The following is a 27,500-nucleotide window of genomic DNA, read 5'->3' as shown; positions in this document are numbered from 1 at the left end:
CACACACACACTCTACTCTCACCACACACATCACACACACACACCTCACTCTCTCACACACACACTCTACTCTCTCACACACACACACTCTACTCTCTCACACACACACTCACTCTCACACTCCACACACACTACTCTCCCACACACACACACTCTCTCTCACACACACACACACTCTACTCACACACACACACTCTACTCTCTCACACACACACACACACACTCTACTCTCACACGCACACACACCTCACCCTCCTCACACACACACTCTACTCTCTCACACACACACACTCTACTCTCTCACACACACACTCTACTCTCTCACACGCACACACACTCTACTCTCTCACACACACACACACACTCTACTCTCACACGCACACACACACCAATCTCTCACCTCTTCAACCAGCTAACCAATCCAACAGACGCCATCTAATCCAACATACCAGTGATTGGAAGCTTCAAAAAGAGACTACTTAACCCTTCCATAATCACTCCCTCTAACCTAACCTAAACCAATCCATTCAAAACCAGTGATGATTGGAAGCTAAGAATGGCTCTTTAACCAATCCCCAATACCAAATCTTCCTTGAACTTAATCACAGCCCCTCACTAATCCGTCATCCCCCCCCCCCCCTCCTTGATGTGGTTTGGTACAGATAGGGAGGGAAGGGAGGGGATGGGGAAGAGGGGAAGTGTGGTATAGTTTGTGGTGAACCGTAGGAGAAAAACACGTACTTAGACCCCATGATGCTGTAGGGTGTTGTGTGGGTCTGTCTTCAGGTGGGTAGTTTACTTTGGGGACTGAACTTTATTTTTCCTTATTTTTTTCCAGGATTGACGTGCTGGGTTCATATGAGGATGGGGGGGAGGGAGGAAGCTTTAGTGGAGATGGGAGGAGGAAGAAGGTTTTAGGAGGGGAAGGAGGTGGAGGGAGGGGGAGATGGAGAAGAGAATGGGGTCGACTGGCTGAAAGATGCGTTAAGTGGGTAGGTAGGTAGGCAGGTAAAAAAATATAATCTAGATTTTGAAACAAGTTTCATTATGGGTTTAAAATATAGTAATTGTGGTTTTGATATAGACGGTGTTTTCTGGTCTTGAAATAGATGTTGATATAAGTATTTTATTGATATATTATTACGGTTTTTAATTATGTCATGTTTACTTTAGAACCTGAAGTCACGTTGGTTTTAAAAAATAAACACAATCTGGTTTAGAAATCCATTACTTTCTTGGCTGGTTTAGAGGATAATCATTTGGTGTGGTTTAAGTCTCTTCTCTTTAAATTGCTTTGGATTAGTTAAGTTATATATATATATATATATATATATATATATATATATATATATATATATATATATATATATATATATATATACTGTATATAAGTGGACGACGTACATAGGCGGTGCGTTGTTCATCCTAGATCACAGTTACTGAGTGTGTTAGCTGAGGCGGCATCTTGTTCATCCTAGGCTACGACAGAGACGGCAGGTGAGCATCAGGTGACGATCAGGTCAGGTAGAGTTTCTGTCTTAGTGACCGCAAGAGACAGGTCAGGTCACGTGCTGCCTGCCCACTGGAGTCACCTGAGCCCGTTCTCCCCACCACATCTCTACCACACCCCCACCACAGTCTAGCCACACCACCCTCCCACAATGCACATGTTGAGTAAGATTTAGTTACCGTCAGACTACCTCCCCTAGGTCCATACCCCGGGGCACTGTGTGTTATATACCCCGGGGCACTGTGTGTTATATACCCCGGGGCACTGTGTGTTATATACACCCCAGCACTGTGTTATATACCGCACTAAGAACACCCCGGGCACTGTGTTATATACCGGGCACTGTGTTATATACCCCAGGCACTGTTATATAATCCTGGGGCACTGTGTGTTATATACCCAGGGCACTGAGAGTATATCAAAGCACTGTGTTATATACCCCAGGCACTGTGTGTTATATACCCCAGGCACTGTGTGTTATATACCCAAGACTAGGTTATATACCCCGGCACTGTGTACAAATCGTAATTAGGAAATATATACCCCAGGTAACTGTGTGTTATATACCATCAGGAGAAGCACACTGTGTGTTATATACCCAGAATTGTAGTTATATAACCCCGGGGCACTGTGTGTTATATAACTCAAATATATAAATCTCAAAGCACTGTGTGTTATATAACTTCAAGCACTGTTGTTATATAACCCAGGGCACTGTGTGTTATATACCCAAGATCAGGTAGTTACAATCCCTGGCAATGTGTGTTATATAACTCAAACTGTGTGTTATATAACCCAAGCATGTGTGTTATATACCCAAGACTAGGAGATATAACTCAAGCACTGTGTGTTATATACCCAGGGACTAGAAGAGTATAACCTCAGCACTGTGTGTTATATAACCTCAAGCACTGTAGTTATATAACCCTGAGCACTGTGTGTTATATACCCTGCATCAGGTAGATACCAAGCACTGTGTGTATATACCAGACTAGAGTTATATACCCCAGGCACTGTATTTATATACCCTGGGCATCAGGTTATATACCCCCAAGAACTGTGTGTTATATAACCTCAGTATAAATATATACCCCAGGCACTGTGTGTTATATACTCAAGCACTGTAAAATATATACCCCGGGGCACTGTGTTATATACCCTGGGGCAATATATACCCCGTACTTGTGTTATATACCCCAAGCATCAGGTTGAGTATAACCCGGGGCACTGTGTGTTATATACCCCGGGGCACTGTGTTATATACCCGGGCACTGTGTGTTATATACCCCAGGCACTGTAAGTTATATACCCCTGGGGCACTGTGTTATATACCCCGGGGCATCAGTATATATACCCCTGCACTGTGTGTTATATACCCCAAGACCAGGTGTTATATACCCCGGGGCACTGTGTGTTATATACCCCGGGGTATCTGGTATATACCCCAGGCACTGTGTGTTATATACCCTGTAATTGTGTTATATAACCCAGGGCACTGTGTTATATACCTGGGGCACTTGTGTCATATACCCCAGGGCACTGTGTATATATACCCCTGGGCATCAGGGAATATATACCCCGGGGCACTGTGTGTTATATACCCCTGGGGCACTGTAGATATACCCCTGGGCACTGTGTGTTATATATACCCTGGGCATCAGGTGTTATATACCCGGGGCACTGTGTGTTATATACCTGGGGCACTGTAGGTTATATACCCTGGGCACTGTGTGTTATATACCCTGGGCATCAGGTTATATACCCGGGGCACTGTGTGTTATATACCCTGGCACTGTGTTATATACCCCGGGCACTGTGTGTTATATACCCCCAAGGCATCAGGTTATAACACCCCGGGGCACTGTGTTATACCCCTGGGGCACTGTGTGTTATATACCCCGGGGCACTGTGTGTTATATACCGGGGCATCAGGTGTTATATAACCCCAGGCAATTGTGTTATATACCCCAAGCATTGTAGATATACCCCAGGCACTGTGTTATATACTCAGGCATCTGGTTATATACCCCGGCACTGTGTGTATACCCCAGGCACTGTGTGTTATATAACCCTGGGGCACTGTGTTATATAAACCCTGGGCATCAGGTGATATACCCCTGGGCACTGTGTGTTATATACCCCAGGACTGTAGTTATATACCCCGGGGCACTGTGTGTTATATACCCCGGGACTGTATCATATATACCCCAGGCACTGTGTTATATACCCCGGGGTACTGTGTTATATACCCCGGGGCACTGTGTGTTATATACCCCGGGGTACTGTGTGTTATATACCCCGGGGCACTGTGTGTTATATACCCCGGGGTACTGTGTGTTATATACCCCGGGGCACTGTGTGTTATATACCCCGGGGCACTGTGTGTTATATACCCCGGGGCACTGTGTGTTATATACCCCGGGGCACTGTGTGTTATATACCCCGGGGCACTGTGTGTTATATACCCCGGGGCACTGTGTGTTATATACCCCGGGGTACTGTGTGTTATATACCCCGGGGTACTGTGTGTTATATACCCCGGGGCACTGTGTGTTATATACCCCGGGGCACTGTGTGTTATATACCCCGGGGTTATGGGTGTCACGTCACGGGGTTTGTAAAGTGCTGGAAATCCACGTGTATGCGGGTTTGGAGGGCGCTGATTGGTCCGCTGTCTACCATGATGCCAGCAAAGATCCACCCTAATGAAGTCACCTGAGACAGGGGCACGAGCTGACACCCTACCTCCTCCTCCTCCTCCTCTTGCAAGGGGGTGCCCAATAAACTAGCCCCATTAAGGAGTAAATCTGAAAATCTCTTCCTCCTTCTCCTCCTCTTCTTCTTTCATCACTGTCTTCCTCCTCAACCTCTCAGTCACACGCAATATTCCACCTTATGTATTTCCTCCACCATAACCCTAACTACCTGTATCTTACATTACAGGTGTAGACGAGACAATAGTGGACAGGTTTTGAGATGGACCCAAGGACGCTCCCTCCCTCCAACCCAACCTCTCTCTCTCTCTATCTCTCTCTCTCTCTCTCTCCCTTCCCTCTCTCCAACATTCACTCACTCTCCCTCCTCCACCTCCACTCTCTCTCTCCCTCCCATCACTCAGTAATGAGGAAGGAAGCATCGGTGGTGCCATAACCCCCCCACCATACCCCCTCTCCCCTCCTAACCTACCCTACCCCCCCTACAAGCCCACAGTGCCACACATTCAGCAGTGCCACGACAGGACGAAGCTGCTGGCACCATTCCTGACAAATCACCCATTGATATACTGGCACAGCTAAATGTATTCCAACTTTTCTGACGACGATGATAATGATGATGATGAAGATGATGATGATGATGATGATTGATAATAATAATAATATTTACCGCTAGATATTAGTAAGTGATGAAAATGATGATGTGTCTGCAGCCTTTGAACATCGTCTCGGGGCGAAGCTGACTCAGATGATTCAACTGTACACACTGGAACAAAGTGACTCTGTTCAGCGTTAGTGGCTCAGGGCGACGCTAACCACAGGCAGCAGTACTGAGAGTCTATGGTCTGTGTATGTGTAAAAAAAAAAAAAACTAAGCCTCTTGTGTGTTAATATTTATCTTAATGTATTTATGGCTGATATGAACGAAGCTTCTTGTCAATTGAGTGTTTGTATGACCGAGGTACATTAGTTAGTCCCAGGTTAATCTTCCTTTGGAGCGATATTACTACTACTACTATTACTACTACTACTTTTATTTACTATTACTACTACTATTATTACTTTTATTTACTATTACTACTACTGCTAATTATTATTATTATTTATTATGGGTGGTTCTATTTAGTTGAATTATTAGCTTAGGGTGAGTGAGTGAGAAGGTGAGAGTGAATAACAGGGAATGAGTGAGAGCAACAGAGTGACAGTGAGAGCGAGTGACAGTGAGAGCGAGTGACAGTGAGAGCGAGTGACAGTGAGAGTGATTAAGAGTTATAAGGAACAGTACAACTCTTAGCAACACCGCCTAGTCTGTCTCACTAATTCAAGACTCTCTAACACACTTTACTGAACACACTCTAATTAACACACTTTACTGAACACACTCTAATTAACACACTTTACTGAACACACTCTAATTAACACACTTTACTGAACACACTCTAATTAACACACTTTACTGAACACACTCTAGTTAACACACTTTACTGAACACACTCTAATTAACACACTTTACTGAACACTCTAATTAACACACTTTACTGAACACACTCTAATTAACACACTTTACTGAACACACTCTAATTAACACACTTTACTGAACACACTCTAATTAACACACTTTACTGAACACACTCTAATTAACACACTTTACTGAACACACTCTACTTAACACACTTTACTGAACACACTCTAATTAACACACTTTACTGAAGACACTCTAATTAACACACTTTACTGAACACACTCTAATTAACACACTTTACTGAACACTCTAATTAACACACTTTACTGAACACACTCTAATTAACACACTTTACTGAACACTCTAATTAACACACTTTACTGAACACAATCTAACACACTTTACTGAACACACTCAAATTAACACACTTAACTGTGTGTGTGTTCGACTGTCAGAAACATCTAGCCTTCATGCACTGACTTCTACCCCACCCCTCTCCCCCCTCTCATCCACCCCTCTCACTTCCCCACCCGTAAAGTTAGGTACCCATTCACAGCTGGATGGACTAACAGAGCCTCGGATGGGAACCAGTAAGAAATGAGATAAGAAAGTATAATGGAAAAGGTAAATAGACTCACTCTCTCTCTCTCTCTCTCTCTCTCTCTCCTCTCTCTCTAGCCTCCCTCCACCATACACCCCTCACTAACCCTTAACAATCAATTAAGTTATGAGGGTAGTAGTTGGACACAGCCCTTGTTAACCAACCACGACTCGTGTTGAGAGAGAGAGAGAGAGAGAGAGAGAGAGAGAGAGAGAGAGAGAGAGAGAGAGAGAGAGAGAGAGTAATATAGATAGATAGATCCCCTCCTACAGTGTTACAGAGGTGGCCCCTGAGTATGGATAAAGTAGTGCCATGTTCCCCTGAATGAGGATAATGAACTAAATGGTTATACATGGAGGTGGCCCCTGAGTGAGGATGTACCCATACAACGTACGTGTGTGTGTGTGTGTGTGTGTGTACTAGTCCCGGAAATAAGGTACATCAACATTATAACTTTTGAAGGACGGTGTATTAACCTTCAGTGACGGATGAGTCACGTCTAGAGCCACTCAGTGAGCTTTAGGCAATACTAGGGACCCTGAAGTGAGCATCATGTCAACACTATGGGCCCTGGAGTGAGAATAATGTCAACACTAGGAGGGGCCCTGGAGTGAGCATAATGTCAACACTAGGGGCCCTGGAGTGAGCATAATGTCAACACTAGGGGCCCTGGAGTGAGCATAATGTCAACACTAGGGGCCCCGGAGTGAGCATGTTAACACTAGGGGATCCTGGAGCGAGCATAATATCAACACTAGAGGTCCATGAGTGAGCATAATATCAACACTAGGGGCCCAGGAGTGAGACATGTGATCCTTTGCTTCGTCTTGATAACATCTAGACTCCTTACCCGAGCTGCCCTGCCCCTCCTCTGCCTCCTCCCTGACCCTTAATCCTTTCCCCTGACCCCTCATATCCTCCGTCCCTTAATCCATCCCCCTGACCCACAGTCCTTCCACCCTGACCCCCATCATTCCCCGTCTTAGTATTTTGTTCATCTGAGAGACTGACAGAATGAATTGTATCCTCCAGCCTTACATCCGCTTTTCCCTGGCTTAATATACTGTTTTAATTTCAACTGAGAAACTATTCGATGGTATTTTGTTTATGCACCTTTGAGTCGAGCAGCGGCCGCCATTACATGCACGGGTCTGGAGGGAGGGAGGGAAGCCGCTACTGTCCACACACATTTTCTCTCATTATTACTCAGTGTTGCTTGCCTTCCACGGGTATCTCTCTGTCTCTCAAGGGCGTCAGGTTACCTTTATCTCGTCGCCGTAGCTTCCTTCTTATTGTCTAATCTTAGCGGCGCTGAGACGTCTTCTGTTACATCCCGTGATACCCTGAAGGAGAGTCCCCAGGCCTGCCACCACCACCCTCCTCCCTCCACCACTGCTGCCAACACCCCCGCACTAACCACCTCTCCTCTCTCGATTATTCTGTTTTAACCAGACTCTTATGTTATTTAAGTTATATTGAAGGTGATGAGGGTGTGTTGGAAGTATTGGGTGATGGTAATAGTGAGGGTAAGTGTGGGTGAAGAAACGAGGGCAAAGGAGTGCTGGTAGAGAGTTTGCTCGGGGCCAGGCCGGTGTGTGTGTCCTTGTGGGCACACGTACTGCCTGGCGTGATGACGCAGAGGCTGCCTATGTGCTCCCTAACCCGGGCACAAAGGAAAATAACCCGCAGAAGCATGAATATCACACACACACACTCCTCCCTCACTCCCCACCACTCCACTCTCCCACCTCTTGCACACAATTCTGGCCAATGACAAACGCTAAAGCCGCCAGATTGAGGTAAATGTATAGTATACTGTATATCAGGGGCCTAAAAGAGAGCTCAGGTTCTCAACTGGCTCAGCCATGTTAATATTGTTATTAATATCCACTCTGTATCTGTGTTTTTCTGGTGAAATAAACTTTCAATTCAATTCAATTCAACATCCATCAGGTCAGACCAACGCCTCTATAGCGCCTCTAGGGCAGCTGCTTCTTCGCTTACACACAAGTCGACTTCAATCCACGAACGCGGTACAGAAACGCTGCGTATTTTAGTGATGGTGCAAACAAACACGGGTTAATGTGGGAACACCTGGATACACTTCTATTTTGACTTTTAAAATGTACAGAACACGTAATGAGTGAAGCCTGGTGAGGGAGAGTGAGTGAGGCAGCCACACCCTACCACACGCCCCTAACACTAACCCCTCCCGTCTTGTAAACACCCACGACTTGTGTACACTAGCTAACACACACACACACACACACACACACACACACACACACTAAGAAAAGTTACACGGTGTAGAATCTGGTGTTGGGTGAGAGGCCAAGGCGCCAACTACATTACCGCAAGAAACTGACTCACCCAGACACAATGACTACTACACAGTCAACAGTTGTTTAGTGGGACGCTGAGAGATGTGGTGTTATCTCTTAATTATCTACGTGTATGCATCAATCATTTATCTTTATGTATCTAGTTAATCTTTATGTCTATCTTGTGTGTGTGTGTGTGTGTGTTACGAAGGTTGCAATAGTACCTTATTTTACCATTGGATTTACGTTATGTGAAGGAAGAGGGGGAAGGGAGAAGGGAGGGGATGGAGGGAAGGGAGAAGGGAGGGGATGGAGGGAAGGGAAAGGAGGGAAGGGGGAATGTATGACCCACTTGTAACATTTTTGTGGGGGAGGTGAGGGATGAGAGGATAAGGGGAGGTGAGGGGATGAGGGGAGGTGAGGGGATGAGGGAAGGTGAGGGGATGAGAGACTGGGTAGGGAGGAGGATGAAGGGAGATGAGGTGAGGGGAGATAGGGTAGGGAGGTGGGGAAACAACCGACCCACTTGTAACCTTCCCCTCTCCTAACATCCCCTCGACCAGTGCATCACCCTCAACTTCACCACCTTTCACCATCAGCATCACCATCATCCTCATCCTCATCATCATCACCATCATCATCATCACCATCATCATCATCACCATCATCCTCATCATCATCATCATCCTCCTCCTCCTCCTCCTCCTCCTCCTCCTCATCATCATCATCATCACCATCATCATCATCATCACCATCATCATCATCATCACCATCATCATCAACGCCTTCTCATTCCCTAGTTCGTTGAGAGGTGACTTAGAAACATCGTACTCAAAGGATTAAGGTCATAGAACTCAAGGGGTTAAATTATTATCACAATTAATCGTTAAATATTAAAAAACATAATTAATCTTCGAATATTCGCCATACGTAAACAAACCGTAACCCTGAACAATCACGCATCGCAAATCTTCAATGGCTGATGATTTTTTTTCGTTTCATATTATCTTCACCTACACAAACTTGATCCCAGATTTACGTCTCGACACACACACACAGCTATGGTGGTGGAGGAGTAGGAGGAAGAAGAAGCGCGTAACGGATTGGATATTACGTTCCTCACCGAATATGAAGTGTATGACGATGAGGCAGCGCGTAACAGGCCATTGGTCACTCCGCTGGCCATCTGGTGGTGGACGCCGGAAACAGTCACCTGATACCCACATCGAGAAGACGAGAGACGGAAAAAAAAAGAAGTAAGGGAAGCGTGTGTGGTGGATTGACCTTATATACGGTACATTACAACCGCTTTATAACCTCTACTGTTATGTCTTACAACACTCCGGTATGGTTATAGCAGCCGAGGTCACTATACTTTTACGCTTATTACCAAGTTACAGCCACTGATAATGAATTTACGACAAGGTGTGGGCAGAGGTGGGAGGGGGGGCAAATACCCAGCCTTGTGGTACGTCGCGATAAGGGTGGGTATGGTGCGTGTGGTATGGCGTGTGGGTAATTCTGGGTATAGGTGAGGGTAACTGGCTTTGGGTGACTCCATTGTATCTGTCTAATAAAGAAAATAAAAGAGTTAATGTCTTAGTTAGTATTAAGGGTGTGAGTTAACAGGTCATATTGAAGAGAGAGGAAACACAGGCGCACAGAGAGAGAGAGAGAGAGAGAGAGAGAGAGAGAGAGAGAGAGAGAGAGAGAGAGACTAGTGGTGCATTTTAAAGTCATCATGATTCACACCACCGTCACCTCACACCACCACCAACCCTCACTCATACAGTCAGGCAGAAGGCACCAAACATTGTTGGACATACACTGATTAAATAATAATAATAACAATAATAATAACAAATAACTAAGAGCAACAACACAGAATACACCACAATAACAACAATACACAGTAGACCACAACACCTCTACAACCACAACAGTAAGAGCCTGGATACAACACCCTCAGTGTGACCCCTGACCTTGGTCACACGACACGAGGTTAAAAAAAGGAAAAATTGGTCTCTTGAGATCAACTTAACGCACATACTCCTGGTTGTTGCTTTACCCTGTGTGTGTGTGTGTGTGTGTGTGTGTGTTGTAGTTGTGGTAGGTGGTGGAGGTGGTGATAGTAATGATATTGCATCTGACATACATACATACATACATACATACATACATACATACATACATACATGCGTACATACATACATACATACATACATACATACATACATACATACATACATACATACATACATACATACATACATCATACATACATACATACATACATCACTGTTCGACCCTACTCAGACGGCCTTCAGCGTGGGGGTGAATATTATCAGTGACTTTAAACTCTACGGGATTCGAACATAAGGTTTCACTGATTGGCGTTTCTGATAGGTTTTGAGAGAGCAATTGATGGAAGGAGGAGAGGGGAGGGAGAAAAAGAGGAAGAGAGGAGGGAGTGAAGAAGGAGGATGAAAAGTAGGAGGAAGAAGAGGAGCAACAGGAGGAGGAGGAGAAGAAGAAGAAGAAGAAGAAGAAGAAGGAGGAAGTGGAGGAGCTGCGGGAGGAGGAGGAAGAAAAAGGAGGAGGAGCAAGTGAGAAGAAGGAATAGGGGGAAGAAAACAGAGAAGAAACAGAAGACGAAGTGAAAGAAGATGCACAAGAGGGACAAAAAAAATGACCGCAAAAATCGACTTACAATCCGATAAGAAGAAAAGGGAGATGCAAAAAACGAGAAACAAAAACACAGAAGATAAGAGAATAAAGGAACAGAGAGAGATATAAGTTACTAATTGTTTTTCTATCGCGTTGTTTCATCCATTAATCACTACGGTAAAGTGGCGCTGTTTTTTTATTGTTTACATATGACGTCATCCGGCTAGCTGAAGGGGAGGAAAGGGGTGATAATTTTCAAGTATTGGTTTAGCTTACTCTCTCTCTCTGCTCCAGATTACAATAATATAAATTGTTTATCTCGTTAAATCTTTCTTAAAATACTTGGCAAGGTGTTTGCTCCACCTGGCCCGTGAGGAGAGAGAGAGAGGAGGGGGATCACAGCGCCTTAAAACCTGAATAAAAGTTCGAGATTAAAGAGCAAATGAGGCAGATACTGTACAGGGAAGTAGTACACACACACACACACACACACACACACACACACACACACACACACACACACACACACACACACACACACACACACTAACTATCAAGACCCACACTTTTCGACTCTCACTGACCATCACCACGACCTCATCTGCAAATTTGGTAAGAAGCTTCTACACCATCCTCGACACCGGCTCCTACTACCACCTGAGATCCCTAGCCCGAGAATTGCTGTTCGACACCACAACCGCATCCAGCCCATACGTGCACGAACTGATCGCTATAAGAACAGCCCAGTCCCAACCATTGTAAAAATTATCAATAACTTGTAATAAACCAGTGTATTCACTCCCAGTAAACACTACTCCTTGCACTGTCACTATGTTGAAATGCACTGTAGTTTGAGCTTTTCCCCATCTAGTATTTATATATCTTATTTGTATCACTTATGTTACTTGTATATTATTTGTAATTCGAAACCCATTCCCCAAATATGTAACTGTATATTTTCAGCCTTCTGGCTGCCAAGCTCTTTCAATAAACCGTTAATTATTATTATTATTATTAACTAAAAGAGATACCTTTATTTTTTTTTCATTACAAACGCCGCCTGTGTCATTTGCTATATCGTGTTAACTAACTTAACATAGTCTATTTAAATCTGATGATCCAAGGATTACCGTAGTTAAGTTAGGTTATGTTACGTTAGGTTAACACACAAAAAATGGTTTAATGGTTCTGTTCGTGAAACTTTTCCAATACTATTCACTTCGCAGCAAGTTTAGTGGAGTAACCGTCGTCAACAACACACGAGAAGAAAACGTACGCCATCTTGCTTCAAAGAAAACTATATTTTAACGTTAACTCTCATAAATTTACAATAGTTCCGCGTAGACAATATAACTTATAACACACAATAAGTTATTTTACTTTCATTCATTTCATGGGATAACTAATCTAGCACTACATATTTTTCTTTATATTTTTCCATTAACACTGTTGATTACTGTTCCATCCACTGTGATATTTTATTGCATTTTTTGCCATTTATATTCGAAACTACTTCCACATCAACCTATCCACAACGCATAAGGGAGATATTGCTTAACATAATGAGACAAAATGGATTAAACCAAGCGAGCGTTATTAAGTATCGTGGTTTATTATGCAAGCCGGAAGACGCTACAGCAATCACTGCCAATCGTCCACTTGAGATCCGGCGGACGATACCGACTTGGTCAATGCAGAAGGAATTGTCGAAGTGCTTTTATTTTCTTTCGTGTTAGATTTCACCTGTGGGCTTATATACATACCTGATGAATTTGTACCCCAGTTTAGGTCACATTAAGACTAACCATCCTAATACTAACCTAACCTAACTTAACACTACCCTAATCTGACCTCATCCCCCACAAATAGTATCAGGGTGGTTAATGTTTAGGTGAAATAAGTTGGGGTGTAAATTCTTCATGTGATCATATTTTTTTTATATATTAAAATTACTTACGAGTAATAAATAGAATATAATAAAATTTTCCTTTACGTAAACTATATAAGAAAACACCATATTTTAATCTGTGTAATGGTATTAGCTATTTACGCCAGGGATTGTAAGGGTGTCAGACTTAACAATATCACTCGAGGGGTTACAAGATTAAAATAAACCTCTGTTGGGATGTAAACACTTTAACTCAGTCTTATACACTTACCTTTACACCAGCATTACTGATTATCACTTTCAAAGCCGCCGAGGTACTTCTAATTATTTTTTCCTCGTGTGTGGTAAAGTAAAGGATAATTTGCATACATGGTACAATTGTTTAAGAGAAAAATAAAATAACACAAATACCTACAAAAGAAACTTGACTTACCTGTTAAAAAAAATAAAGTGATTTTCAATGGTTCGTAAGTTATATATATATATATTTTGAAAAGAATCTGCTTAACCAACTTATTTCAACACGTAAACAACAGTTAGTAATGAAAATAACTCTGTACTAATACTAAAACCCTACATTAACTTGATGCATTATGTTATCCCTAAGTTATCCGTTATGTTATCCCTAAGTTATCCGTTATGTTATCCCTAAGTTATCCGTTATGTTATCCCTAAGTTATCCGTTATGTTATCCCTAGGTTATCCGTTATGTTATCCCTAAGTTACCCGTTATGTTATCCCTAAGTTATCCGTTATGTTATCCCTAAGTTACTCGTTATGTTATCCCTTAGTTATCCGTTATGTTATCCCTAAGTTACCCGTTATGTAATCCCTAAGTTACCCGTTATGTTATCCCTAAGTTATCCGTTATGTTATCCCTAAGTTATCCGTTATGTTATCCCTAAGTTATCCGTTATGTTATCCCTAAGTTACCCGTTATGTTATCCCTAAGTTACCCGTTATGTTATCCCTATGTTAGTTATCCCGTTATGTTATCCTAAGTTATCTAAGTTACCGTTATGTTATCCCTAAGTTACCCGTTGTTATCCATAAGTTACCCGTTATGTTATCCCTAAGTTACCCGTTATGTTATCCATAAGTTTACCCGTTATGTTATCCTAAGTTATCCGTTATGTTATCCTAAGTTACCGTTATGTTATCCTAAATTTACCCGTTACCCGTTATGTTATCGTTACTCGTTATGTTATCCCTAAGTTATCCCGTTATGTTATCTAAGTTATCCGTTATGTTATCCTAGTTGCCGTTATGTTATCTAAGTTATCCGTTATGTATCCTAAGTTATCCGTTATGTTATCCCTAAGTTATCCGTTATGTTATCCCTAAGTTATCCGTTATGTTATCCCTAAGTTACCCGTCCCTAAGTTATCCGTTATGTTAAGTTATCCGTTATGTTATCCCTAAGTTATCCGTTATGTTATCCCTAAGTTACCCGTTATGTTATCCCTAAGTTATCCGTTATGTTATCCCTAAGTTATCCGTTATGTTATCCCTAAGTTATCCGTTATCTTATCCCTTAGTTAATTAACGTACGAATCATTGAGAATCTAAGAACGTTATGTAATGTACTTACCCCCACGTGATGTTGAACTTGTCCCAGCGTTTGCCTTGCTTCACGAATCTCTTGTTGCGTGTGTGAGGCGAGTCAGAGGGCATCACATCAGGCAGGGAACACCGGGGCTTCTGCATGAGGGTTTTAGTAGCCTCGTCTAGTCTTCCTGTGATGGGTATGTGACCGAATCTCTGTGGCGGGAGGAACCGGGACCATTATTATTATTATTATTATTATATTATTATTATTATTATTATTATTATTTAGGTGAATTCATATTTTATAATTCTAATGCTACATCAATACCCAGGGAGGAAATGTTCTTGTAGTTACCCTTTCAAAGTTAAAGAAAACGAGAACTTCAAGCTATGAGCGAAAATGTAAGTCATTTGAGACTTTCAAGGGATAACTATACTAAATGACCTTCAAACATTTAATTAAATATAAATTAAAGATTCAATACATTATCGAAAATAACAAATAAATATAAGCTTTTTTATGGTGATTTAAAAAAAGAATGTCATGTATTTTTTGACTAACCTGCATGGTACGTATCGCTTCTCTCAATTGGTCTTCAGTGCGGAGGTTACCCGTCTCTTTATCGCTGGCTGGTAGGTACCCATACTGCATCAGGTAATGTTGCTGTGAGGAGAGAACACAACACACTCGTCACACTCATGGAGGTTAAAGTTAAGACATTCCATATATCTTCATAACATACTCTATCACTTAACATACACTACTTATACAGTTTATGTCTATATACTTAACTGTCTACCAGGTTAAGTAGCTAAAGTAAGCAGTCTACTAGTTCATGTACCTATATTAAGGTACACGAATAGTGTAAACGCCTTAGTTAAGGACGTTCAGGTTACGGGCAAGTCGAAAGGAATGATTGAAACCCGTCTTTTGACGCATTCATTATTTATTGATGTGGTCAAAACCTGCAGAGGAGAAGGCGTTCATAAAATTACAAGGTGATCCATCTGATACATAATTAGTTAGTCTCACACAATTTTATCTTAATTACAATTTATTAAACATACTGACATAACACAAAGTTCATAACTCTATTAATCTTAGCTTCGCTTCACTCTGCATTGTCTTATTATTCCAGGTTAGGCAGAAACGAGTAGGCGTAATTATTCAACAATATTTCAGTACCGAGGGGTATGTCATCACTTAGGCTGTACTTACAAGTGCGGGTCAATGCAGATCAGTATGGTGTTCCAAGAGAAAACAGTATTGCGTAAATCGTCCCAGCACAAATTCTCGGACAGAAGGCTGGTCTTCACAGCATCACTAGAGAGGGCGATCTGTCTCATGGAGGGGCGGGCAGCCACCGCCACCAGTCTAAGACAGTCCACTCAGCAGAACCAGGACTTGTCTGTAAACACTTCTACATCTGGCGAGGTCACAGGTCGAAAGATTTAATGGCATCACACGCCAGCACTGTAGCTGAAGCCAGCGGCGATAACACTCCCGGCGTTGGGCAATCGCCCAAGATTTACGGTGTGGCGTGTTCAATAAGGTATACACGGGTCACTGGCCTTCGGAACTCCCTAGATACGGTTCGCACAAGCACCTGGCGCACTAGACCATTGGCTCCCGGGACTGTTGTCGTGACCCTGCCCAATGGCCGTTTGTTGGAGGAAGATCTTCTCCGGTGACGAAGACAAGGTCGCCTTTCTGGAGATTACAGGTTGGTTCTATGTACCTCTGTCTTTTGCGGAGTAGTGGAAGGTACTTCCTCACCCAGCGTTTCCAGAAGCGGTCTGCTAGGAACTGCACGTGCCGCCACCGTCGTTGATGTAAGTCTTTCAGAAGACATCCTCCCAATGGCAGATCAGCATGTGGGCCACCGTGGAGAATGTGGGCTGGTGTAAACGCTTCCAGGTCTCTCATGTCGCTCGACGCAGGTGTGATGGTTCGACTATTTATTATTGTTTCCACTTCACAAATAGCATCTGCAGTCGGTATTCATCCAGGACTTGTGTCCCCAGAATCGTTCTGAGAACCTTCTGACTGTTCGAATTTGCCATTCCCTAACTCCAAACGTCGTGCTGCTTCCCTTTCTTCCTCCTTTGTGAAATACGCCTCCAGCATTTGTCACAGTTCGTCGCACTTCTGCCATCATGTTGAACCCGGGATTCTGGTCAGGTGCTGAGCATTCAGGCTCAGGCAGAGGGTGGCCCCCTTCAGCTTCTGTTGCCGTAAAGTCGCGGTTGTTCAGCTCTGGGGGACAACTTCTACCTCTGGGTCTCGGTCACCTTCGTCCATGTTCACCTTTCCCCTTCGTTGCCCTGGATCCATTTCCACAACCTCTTGTCCTTTTGTTGATATTCATTTGCAGCTCCGGTTAGGTCTCAAAGTTTGTTCGGTGAACCACTGCTCACCGCCTGTATTTGGTGGTGCAGCTCACTGCTTGTATTTATGTTTGATGATAGCAGGTCACTGTTGGTTGCTTGTGGTGTTACAAGTGGCACGTCACTGCTGGCTGCTTATGGTGTTACAAGTGGCAGGTCACTGCCGATTGCTAATGATGTTACACGTGGATCATCACAGGTTGCTTACGGTGTTAAAAGTGATCACTGCAGGTTGCTTACAGTGTTACAAGCCGGTCACAGCCGATTGCTTACCAGGTCATTGCCGGTTGCTTACAATGTCACAAGTGGCATATCACTGCCGGTTGCTTTGGTGTTACAAGTGTCATGTCACTACCGGTTGCTTATGGTGTTACAAGTAGCATTTCACTGCCGGTTGCTTACGGTGTCACAAGTGGCATTTCACTGCCGGTTGCTTACGGTGTTACAAGTGTCATGTCACTGCCGGTTGCTTATGGTGTTACAAGTAGCATTTCACTGCCGGTTGCTTATGGTGTCACAAGTGGCATTTCACTGCCGGTTGTTTACGGTATTACAAGTGGCATTTCACTGCTGGTTGTTTACGGTGTTACAAGTAGCATTTCACTGCCGGTTGTTTACGGTGTTACAAGTGGCATTTCACTGCCGGTTGTTTACGGTGTTACAAGTAGCATTTCACTGCCGGTTGTTTACTGTATTACAAGTAGCATTTCACTGCCGGTTGTTTACGGTGTTACAAGTGGCATTTCACTGCCGGTTGTTTACGGTGTTACAAGTAGCATTTCACTGCCGGTTGTTTACGGTGTTACAAGTGGCATTTCACTGCCGGTTATTTAGGGTGTTACAAGTAGCATTTCACTGCCGGTTGTTTACGGTGTTACAAGTGGCATTTCACTGCCGGTTGTTTACGGTGTTACAAGTAAATTTAATCACGCTTACCGTGTACTTCGTCGAGTTGGTTATTTGTTACCTTAAAACCGGTGGTAATGAATCAATTTTCCTTTCCTTCATAACCTCAGTAGCGGGCGGCAGCTCCGCCTGTACGAAAAGGAATACTCCCAACCTGTGGTCCACACTCATATGGCAGTGTCCCGACCAGTGCTGCTGTAATGTATGTTTCCAATTTAAGGGTACAAGTATGCAATACCAAAGGAGGACATGAAATTCAGATATCATTCGACGATTTCCTCATTTTACGTAAGGTTAGTAACATATTAATTCGTTGCTGATGCAGTAGAAAAGGCGAAGAATTTGACAGGTCAACGGATATGGTCATTCTGGTACCATCGTCTAGTGAAAGCAGGATTGTTCACTGATTAGTACTTCTGAGGTTTTCGTCTGGCATCCACTATGTAAGGCTCCTTTTATTGTCGGCGAATATCGTCTCACATTTGGTCTAATTGTATTTGTTATGATAAATTAGTTTATTTACTTCCTTTGGATGTGTTCCATGCACCAGTTTCGTGCCGTTTCGTACAGAAAACGGAAACTGGTATCGTTCAAGAAAATCTACTTAATATTTCTTAATACACTCCTGTATTTACGACCTTGGATCACGGTTATGTCAAACTGTAACAAATGAACTCCGACTAAATTGTCTGTGTATTAAATCTCATAGTACAAGCTTCTTTTAGGATTATTGTTCACTAACATCCTTGGTGTTGCTTGTGAATTAAGAGGCTCTGATTCATGTAGTCATCTGTATGTCTTGGTAATTGGTGTATTTATTGTCGTTATTACACAGTCAGTCAACATAACTAATATCTTTTATGTGGATTACATGTATGTGCAAGTAAACTGATGTTCAACTAGAGGTTCTCTGCAATACTACTATATTTGGTGAAATCCTATGCATACCACATGGGTGCACGGAGATTATTTAATGCTTGTGAGAGTCAACGTCTAACATATTCTCAACAACTGACATCTCCAGGTTATGCCTCCTCGTCCCCATTTCCAAGAAGCTTGGTTAGCAAAGGACGTTTTGCTGTTGACTGGCTTGAGTACCAGGAACTCCGACCAAGGCATATCGTCAGGTTTGCCATAAATACTTAAGTGCTGAGACATCATCGTTGAAACGCCACCGCACCTCAAGACAACATACGGGTAAGGAAGAACTCCTCAAAGCTACCACCTCTGCTCCGGGTGGCACGTTTGCTCATTGTGGTCAGCCTGGCGGCGGTGCCTGTGATCAACCTGACACGTCTTAACCCTGCCGGGGCCATACTGAGCGCCGCGACGAAGGCAACTGTCCTATTCGCAGAGTTTTGGCAGAACATGATGCCATTCAGGTGATTTAGTGTTTGTTTCCTCTTGTGTTTTAGCCCAAAATGTAATGGCACTGCTCAATAAGTGGTCGTGTTAATCTGTCCCAAGTAAGGGTGGCAGAAACCTTACTCATATAGCAGCATGTGATCTCACAATCTTCAGTTGCAAGTATAGCCAAATAAATTTAATATTTCTTTTAGCTTAGGTGACCACCTTGACGACCTCAATAAGCGAATGTTCCCGATTCCAAGACAGCCGCTCAAACGGCAACGAAACGGACCAGATGCAAGGTCGTCGTGCAAGCTTTAGGGGAATGTGCAACTCAAAACTTGGTTAGGAAACTACAACTAAATTTATTGTAATTATTGACGAAAGTACCGACTGCTCAGTAAGTAAATCACGTGCAATGATAGTGAAGTATTTTGATCTGGAGAGATAATGACAAAATCGCGATGCTGGATTTGATTGGAGTATTTGAAGGTAATTAGGGTTCGACTGGTGAAAATATATAACATGCTGGTTCAGTGCCTCACTACACATGATATACCATTGAACAACTTCATTGGGTCTGCTGCAGATGGGGCGTTACACATTACGGGCGAATATAACTGTGTAACTAGCAGAATGGAAGTTCAAATGCTTGGCATTACCATATTTAAACGTGTTGCACAAAGCATGCATATCTGTGCCAGCGAAGCAGCAAAGACCTGGCCACGTACTCGTGAAGATGTGTTGAGAAATGTGTACATTTACCTTTCCCATAGTGCCAAAGGGAAATGTGAGTTTTGGAATTCCAGGGTTTTGTCAACCCAAACCACAAATATTTCATGTCTATGCCACGAGGTGATTGTCACTCCATGAAGCTGTTGCAAGAATACTCCAACAGTGGCAACCCCCTCAAACTGTATTTCCACATCAGGGTAATTGAGGAGAGACTTGTGTTCTGCTACTTGAATTTTTAATTACATATTGCCGCAACTCAAGACAATAAACTTGATTTTTTAGAGTAAAGCCCCAACTTTGCATTTAATCCGTAAAGCATATGTCAACTGCATCCTTTTGCCATTTACATAGTGTGTCAAACTCCAAATGTATGGTATTGATCCAACCGATGATTCCCTACGTGTACCAGATCAATCAGATATATTCAGGATCGCAATTATATGCCACCTTCCAAAGGCAAGAGCATTATAAGATAAGCATGAACACTGACGAAGATGTGGTTCAGAGACTTCTAGTAGTAGTAGTGTGTAGGGAAATAAAGAAAAGATTCGAACTAAACAGTAAGTTGTGGAGACTGGCGGTATATTTACACCCCAAAAGAGTCAGCAATTTCATAAACCTGTTATTAGCGTTTTAAATGAAGAGGGAGATGCAAAATATAATTGTTTTGGACATTCGCAATGAAAGTGTTGTCACTTCTGACGTCCACTGTTGATGCAAAGCGTCCTTTTCTAAGGTGAATTTAATTAAGGAAACAGAGAAATAGTCTTCGTATACAAACTGTAAATCCTCAATAACCTTTGAGCGAATGTCGTAATTTAATATTATTGTGGATATAACGTATTGTTACCACGTGTTCACTGTAATCGGCTGTGGTGTTCCCATTATGTGCTGGTGCTTTAGTTGTTACCAGTCCCTTTCTTCTAATAACCTTGAAGTCTTATGTTAAACGGTGATATTTTGTTTCCTAAGAGTTGTTGTTAGGTAGTTATACTCGGGAACGGGATGGTAATCTCGACAATGTGAACCTAGATTTTGCCATAGCTTTCGACAGCGCACCCCACGAAAGGCTAAAATTCAAACTGGAAGGGTACGGAATTCGGGAAATGTCCTAGCGTGGATAGAAGACTTTCTACAAGACAGCAAGCAGTGTGTGGTGATTAATGGCACGAAATCATCGTCCGTACCTGTCACAAGCGGGGTACCACAGGGCAGTATATTGGGCCCGCTGTTGTTTGTTTGTTTCATAAATGACATGCCTGACGTCGTACACTCCTCCATACAAATGTTTGCCGATGACGCCAAGTTATTTCGGGAAATCAAGAAACCAAGCAGACTGTGACGAGCTGCAGGAGGATCTCTGTGAGCTCCAGGAATAATCGAAGAAATGGTGTCATGGGTTGCGTTAGGCTTACCCACGCAACCAACTCCAAAGTTTGTTTTACCAGAGATAAGACGCCCGGCGAGGCATAACTGGGACATGTATTTTTCAATTAGTGTATGTTAGCCAGCCTTTAGGGGGGTGGGCAGTGAAACAGTGTTGTACTGTTCATCGCTTCACACCCAAAAACCTCATTTTAAGTAGTATCCCCTGAGCCATGGGTTAGTTAAGACGTCGTCTCCATCCTCTCCCTCCTGAAAGGGGGCGGGACACCACACCACACAGAGTCCTCCACCGCACTCCGTCCTGTGAACCGTCGTCGACACGAGACTAAGCGTGCTAACCTAGGTTGTTACCCCCGTGGAAATATCACGTGTGGATTCCTGGTTGCGACAAGAGCAATCCAGGCTGGCCTTTCAAACCTACAGTAAATGGTTAATTAATTCACGCTTACAGAGTTCTCCTGCACGACACCCGTCTACAGTGACCGTGATCGACACGAGACTAAGTGTGTTAACCTAGGTTTGTTATCCCCGTGGAAATATCACGTGTGGAAGCCTGGTTGCGACAAAAGCAATTCAGGCTGGTCTATTGCACCTAAATGGTTAATTCAAGTCACGCTTACCAGTTCTCCTTGCCGAGACAACCGTCTACCGTGACTGTCAGTGACGCGAGACTATGTGTGGTAGCCCAAGAGTACTTTTTGTTGTTATGGCCGTGGAAAGAAGTTCTTGTGATGAAGCCTGGTTGTAACAAAAGCAATCCAGGCTGGCAGTAAATGTGTCAATTGAAGAATTAGGGCTCTGTTAAGTCATACCTACAGTAGAGTAATCACACGTGTTCCCAAGTTGATAATTACCTCTTTTAGAAGATTAATTTTAGTACAGCGTGAACGTGAGTGACTCATATATCCATGCAAATTGTAAATCATTGTATGGAAACTTGACAAATAAATGTAAGTGCAATTATCTGCCCGTATCTGTGATCCTATCTTATTATTACTCAAGGTAATGACTGATTGGTTATGACAAAGTATAACCAATAACTGAGATAGATGTTGGAAATTGATGGAATTCATGAGCTCATCATTTATCAAGTATAAATCATGGAATGTCGAGTGGTGGAGTGAACTTCTACGTAGATACGCCATAATCTCCTGTAAGTAACCAGTGTGAAGGTATCGAACTCTACGGTAAGAAATAAGAAATACGACATATTATTATCGTTATATAATATAATCCACTCATATACCACTGATTCATACCAAAACCATGACAAATGGCTACTGAGATTCAATGTCACGAAGTGTAAAAGGATGCACCTGGGGCGTACCAAGGGTGAGGAGGCGTATCATGTGTCCCCACGGGATGAAGAATCTGCACTACTTAAAACAATGTGAGAAGGACCTAGGTGTGTATGTTGACAATGAGCTGAATTTCTCGGGCCATTGCGAGACGAAGGTAAATCAGGCAAAAAATCTTAGGTCTTATAAGAAGGTAGTTACGATCGTTACGCCAGCACTTACGCCAGTAGCGATGACACTCCCGGTGGCCACGCCGCCGTAAACACCGCTCACCCCCTTATCTTTGTTCGGGTAAGGCAGCAAAAACGTCAGCACTGACACTAGCGCTGACGCCAGCGGTGAAAACACTCCCGGCGTTGCTAGCACTTATGCTAGTGGCGATGACACTCCCGGCGGTAAACACCCCCCCCCCCGCCCAGCTGCCACATCTTATTACCACCATGCTATTGTACTATTCCAGATGACACTTAATGTTACATAATACTTCCTTGAGATAAATGTATAGTATATATCAGGTGCCTCAAAGAGAGCTCAGGTTCTCAACTGGCTCAGCCATGTTAATATTGTTATTATTATCCACTCTGTATCTGTATTTTGTGGGCTAAATAAAATGTTACAATTCAATTCAATTCAATTCGGGGTAACAGGCCGCGTGGGGTGGGGGAGGCACATGGTTGTTGACACCAACGATAAAGCCAGCGGCGATAACATTCTTCTGGCTAAATAAACTACCAATATCAATATTAATGTCAATAAGAATTCTACAAATTCTCGGAGAGCCGAATTTCAATATAAGTAAATATTTTAGTATGTTTTTTTTATGTTAAATGGCTTGACAACACCTTATTTAGAGAGAGGGCATATTCTACTTGATATTTTATATATATGTAGGTGTTCTGCATGATTCATCAGTGTAACCACGGTACGTCACTGGTGTAGGCGGATCAGCTGTTCTTTATGATCACTGGTGTGTACACACACACACACACGTAAATCACTGGGAGGGTGGGCTTGCCTGTCCGGAATGAACAATAACAGCCCGTCCGCTCGGACCGAAACCTTACGACACTGTCCAAGTGTAATGGATATTCGTTCACTGGGTGCGTGGGCTGGCTCGTCGCAAACGAACACTAACAACCCTGTACGCTTGAACCGAAACTTTATGACAACTCCTCAGATATTTGAACACTTCACTCAAACACACGACACTCTACGTCACTGTCTCTTGTGCTGACGTTATGACGATCTACGTTGTCTCATGCTGAACTCCCGGCGTTGGTGATTCCTTTGTTCCTCATGGTAGTTGAGAATTAATTCCCTTCGACGCCCCCCGTACTTGTTTTGACTATAAACGCCTTAGTTAAGGATGTTTAGGTTACGGGCAAGTCGAAGGGAATGATTGAAACCCGTCTCTTGACGCATTCAATATTTATTGATGTGGTTAAAACCTGCAGAGGAGAAGGCGTTCATAATATTACAAGGTGATCCATCTGATACATAATTAGTTAGTCTCACACAATTTTATCTTAATTACAATTTATTAAACATACTGACATAACACAAAGTTCATAACTCTATTAATCTTAGCTTCGCTTCACTCTGCATTGTCTTATTATTCCAGGTTAGGCAGAAACGAGTAGGCGTAATTATTCAACAATATTTCAGTACCGAGGGGTATGTCATCACTTAGGCTGTACTTACAAGTGCGGGTCAATGCAGATCAGTATGGTGTTCCAAGAGACAACAGTATTGCGTAAATCGTCCCAGCACAAATTCTCGGACAGAAGGCTGGTTTTCACAGCATCACTAGAGAGGGCGATCTGTCTCATGGAGGGGCGGGCAGCCACCGCCACCAGTCTAAGACAGTCCACTCAGCAGAACCAGGACTTGTCTGTAAACACTTCTACATCTGGCGAGGTCACAGGTCGAAAGATTTAATGGCATCACACGCCAGCACTGTAGCTGAAGCCAGCGGCGATAACAAATAGTCTATATTTTTCACAGTTTACCAGTCAATTCATCTTTACTTCACAGTCTACCAGTCAATCTTTCACAGTTCACCCATGCTTGCTATGACTGGACTTCCGCCTGTGTTTATCTTAACCTAAAGAAAAATAAATAAACATTAAATTTTACTTCGCATTATTAAGTTAAATGAGCATCACTTATGTAAGGGGTTAACAGTATGCAAATGACCCATCTTGGTGTATGAGTCATGAGGGAGTGATGAGATAGGGACAATTACTTCTCAACCAGCACGCGACAATGAGAGAGAGAGAGAGAGAGAGAGAGAGAGAGAGAGATATGGACCCCTGGCTTGTTTTTTGACGTGGTGTGTAACCTTCTCTCAGGGGTAACTTTGATAATAATGAGACAAGGAAAGAATTAAACTATCCACAAGGAGGTAAAACCAATAATAATAATAATAATAATAATTAACGGTTTATTGAAAGAGCTTGGCAGCCAGAAGGCTGAAAATATACAGTTACATATTTGGGGAATGGGTTTCGAATTACAAATAATATACAAGTAACATAAGTGATACAAATAAGATATATAATAACTAGATGGGGAAAAGCTCAAACTACAGGGCATTTCAACATAGTGACAGTGCAAGAAGTAGTATTTACTGGGAGTGAATACACTGGTTTATTACAAGTTATTGATAATTTTTACAATGGTTGGGACTGGGCTGGTCTTATAGCGATCAGTTCGTGCACGTATGGGCTGGATGCGGTTGTGGTGTCGAACAGCAATTCTCGGGCTAGGGATCTCAGGTGGTAGTAGGAGCCGGTGTCGAGGATGGTGTAGACCTGGCACGCCCACTCCCCCTACGCCCATACACGCCAGCCCCCCCCCCCCACGCCCACACACCCCTAAACTTCACTGTTTCTTTGTTTTCTTGTTCCAATACCATAGCCACCCTGATCTAACAAGCGAATTGGGTAGTTAAGTAACACGGGTTGGGGGGGGGGTTAGTGATTACGACTCTTAGGAAAACGACCTTCAAACGTCCTCCCTCCCGACACGACAGGACACGCGGGTTAAGACAGTGCTATTAACCTCAACGTAGAGAGTCAATATTCTCCTCTATGATACCTGGACATAAGTGTTTATCTCCAGGAGTGTCACAGTGGGTAGGTTTACGCCTTTATGTCCTCCTCGTCTGTTTCATCATGCAACACACACACACACACACACACACACACACACACACACACACACAGTTACCTTCGTTAGGTCACAGTGTAAATTTGACGCATTCTAACATCGGGAGCGAGAGAGAGAGAGAGAGAGAGAGAGAGAGAGAGAGAGAGAGAGAGAGAGGTGGTAGTGGTAGACGGAAAGATGGGGAGGGGAGGGGAGGAGAGTTGGTATTACGTCATGATGAGTCACATAATCCCTCCAAGTTTCACCTTTCCTCCTCCCATTCCCTCCCTCCTCACTCCACTCCCACCTCTCACTCCCTCCTCACTAACTCCCTCCCTCCCTCTCGCTTCCCTCCCCATACCTCTCAACACCACCTAACATCCTTTCACCCCACTCCTTCCTACCTTACCCTCCCTCTTTCTCCCCTTCCTCTCCCCCCCCCTCTACCCTCCCTCTCCCCACCTTTGACGGACATAATTACATAAATACTTAACCACGGCGTCCAGTTTGTTGGTTCAGGTGGGGGAGAAGAGGGTGGGGGAGAGAGGGAGGGGGAAAGAAGGGAAGGGAGGAAGGAAAGAGGAAAGGGGAGAAGGGAAGGAAAAGGGAGAAGAGAGAAAGTAGAAGGGAGGAAAAGGGGAGGAAATACTATTAGAAAACATATAAATAATAATAGAGAAGATTGTATTATTATTATTATTATTATTATTATTATTATTATTATTATTATTATTATTATTATTATTATTGTTATTATTATTATTATTATTATTATTATTGTTGTTGTTGTCGTTATTATTATTAAGGAAGAGAATGAAAATTGGGAAAGTATAATAGTAGTAATAATAATAATAATAATAATAATAATAATAATAATAATAATAATAGTAATAATAATAATATAAAGAAGAATAAAAAGAACAAGAAGAATAAGAAAGAGGAAGAAAGTCATTTGAGACGAGAAACGCAGAAGGGAAGAGGTGAGAGACGAGGATAAACAAGAAGAAAGGAAGGAGGGAAAAACGAGGAGGAGAGTGCAGGGAGAGCCATCACACACACAACGCAACCCTGAATTAAATTTGCGGATAATATATAAGAAGATTTATAAGCTATTACCAACACCCCCACCATGCGACGTATGGTGGGTGGGTGGGGGTGGGCGTGAGGGTGTGTGCGTGGAGGAGGGAGGGCCGTGGGTGTGGGGGGCGTGGATGAAGGAAAAGAGAATGAGATTATTTGGCTATATAAATTACAAGCGGCTAGTTTAATGTGCAGTGCTGTGTATGGGGGGTTCTCACGCTACACATAAACATAATCACCTCTATCTGCTTTTATCACCCCAGTTATTCACTTCCACACACACACACACACACATGATAGGTACACAGGGAGAGAAGGATGAAAAGTGGGAGGAGAGGAGGAGGTGGTGGAAAACGGGGAGAATGAGAGACAAAATGTGATAAATAAGGGAACAGAAAACGAGAGAGAGAATTAAACAAGGAATCAAATGACAAAAGAATTATTAAAAATTTTCAAATGGTGGTAATTGTGGTAGCTGTGGTGGTAGTTGTGGTAGTGG

The 27,500-nt window shown here is 43.0% G+C and overlaps 1 protein-coding gene across 3 annotated transcripts in view; it reads right to left on the bottom strand.

Annotated features, from left to right (window-relative positions):
* LOC121875913 (matrix metalloproteinase-2-like) overlaps nt 1–27,500 on the bottom strand; it is a 106,687-nt gene that overhangs the window by 50,272 nt on the left and 28,915 nt on the right. For 2 of the 3 annotated variants that reach the window (XM_042380660.1, XM_042380659.1), the window contains exons 2-3: nt 15,274–15,375; nt 14,755–14,924 (exon numbers count right to left, since the gene is read on the bottom strand). In XM_042380660.1, the coding sequence (XP_042236594.1) occupies nt 14,755–14,924; nt 15,274–15,363 (260 nt within the window). In that variant the 5' untranslated portion in view covers nt 15,364–15,375. Of the gene's footprint in view, nt 1–7,549; nt 7,573–14,754; nt 14,925–15,273; nt 15,376–27,500 lie in introns of those variants that run through there. The other variant, XM_042380667.1, reaches the window with a different exon arrangement.

This window comes from Homarus americanus, unplaced genomic scaffold (genome assembly GCF_018991925.1).
Source record: "Homarus americanus isolate GMGI-L3 unplaced genomic scaffold, GMGI_Hamer_2.0 scaffold14730, whole genome shotgun sequence".
NCBI classification, from domain to species: Eukaryota; Metazoa; Arthropoda; class Malacostraca; order Decapoda; family Nephropidae; genus Homarus; species Homarus americanus.
Note: the sequence above shows the minus strand (reverse complement) of the source record. Positions and strands in the feature narration are given on the sequence as shown.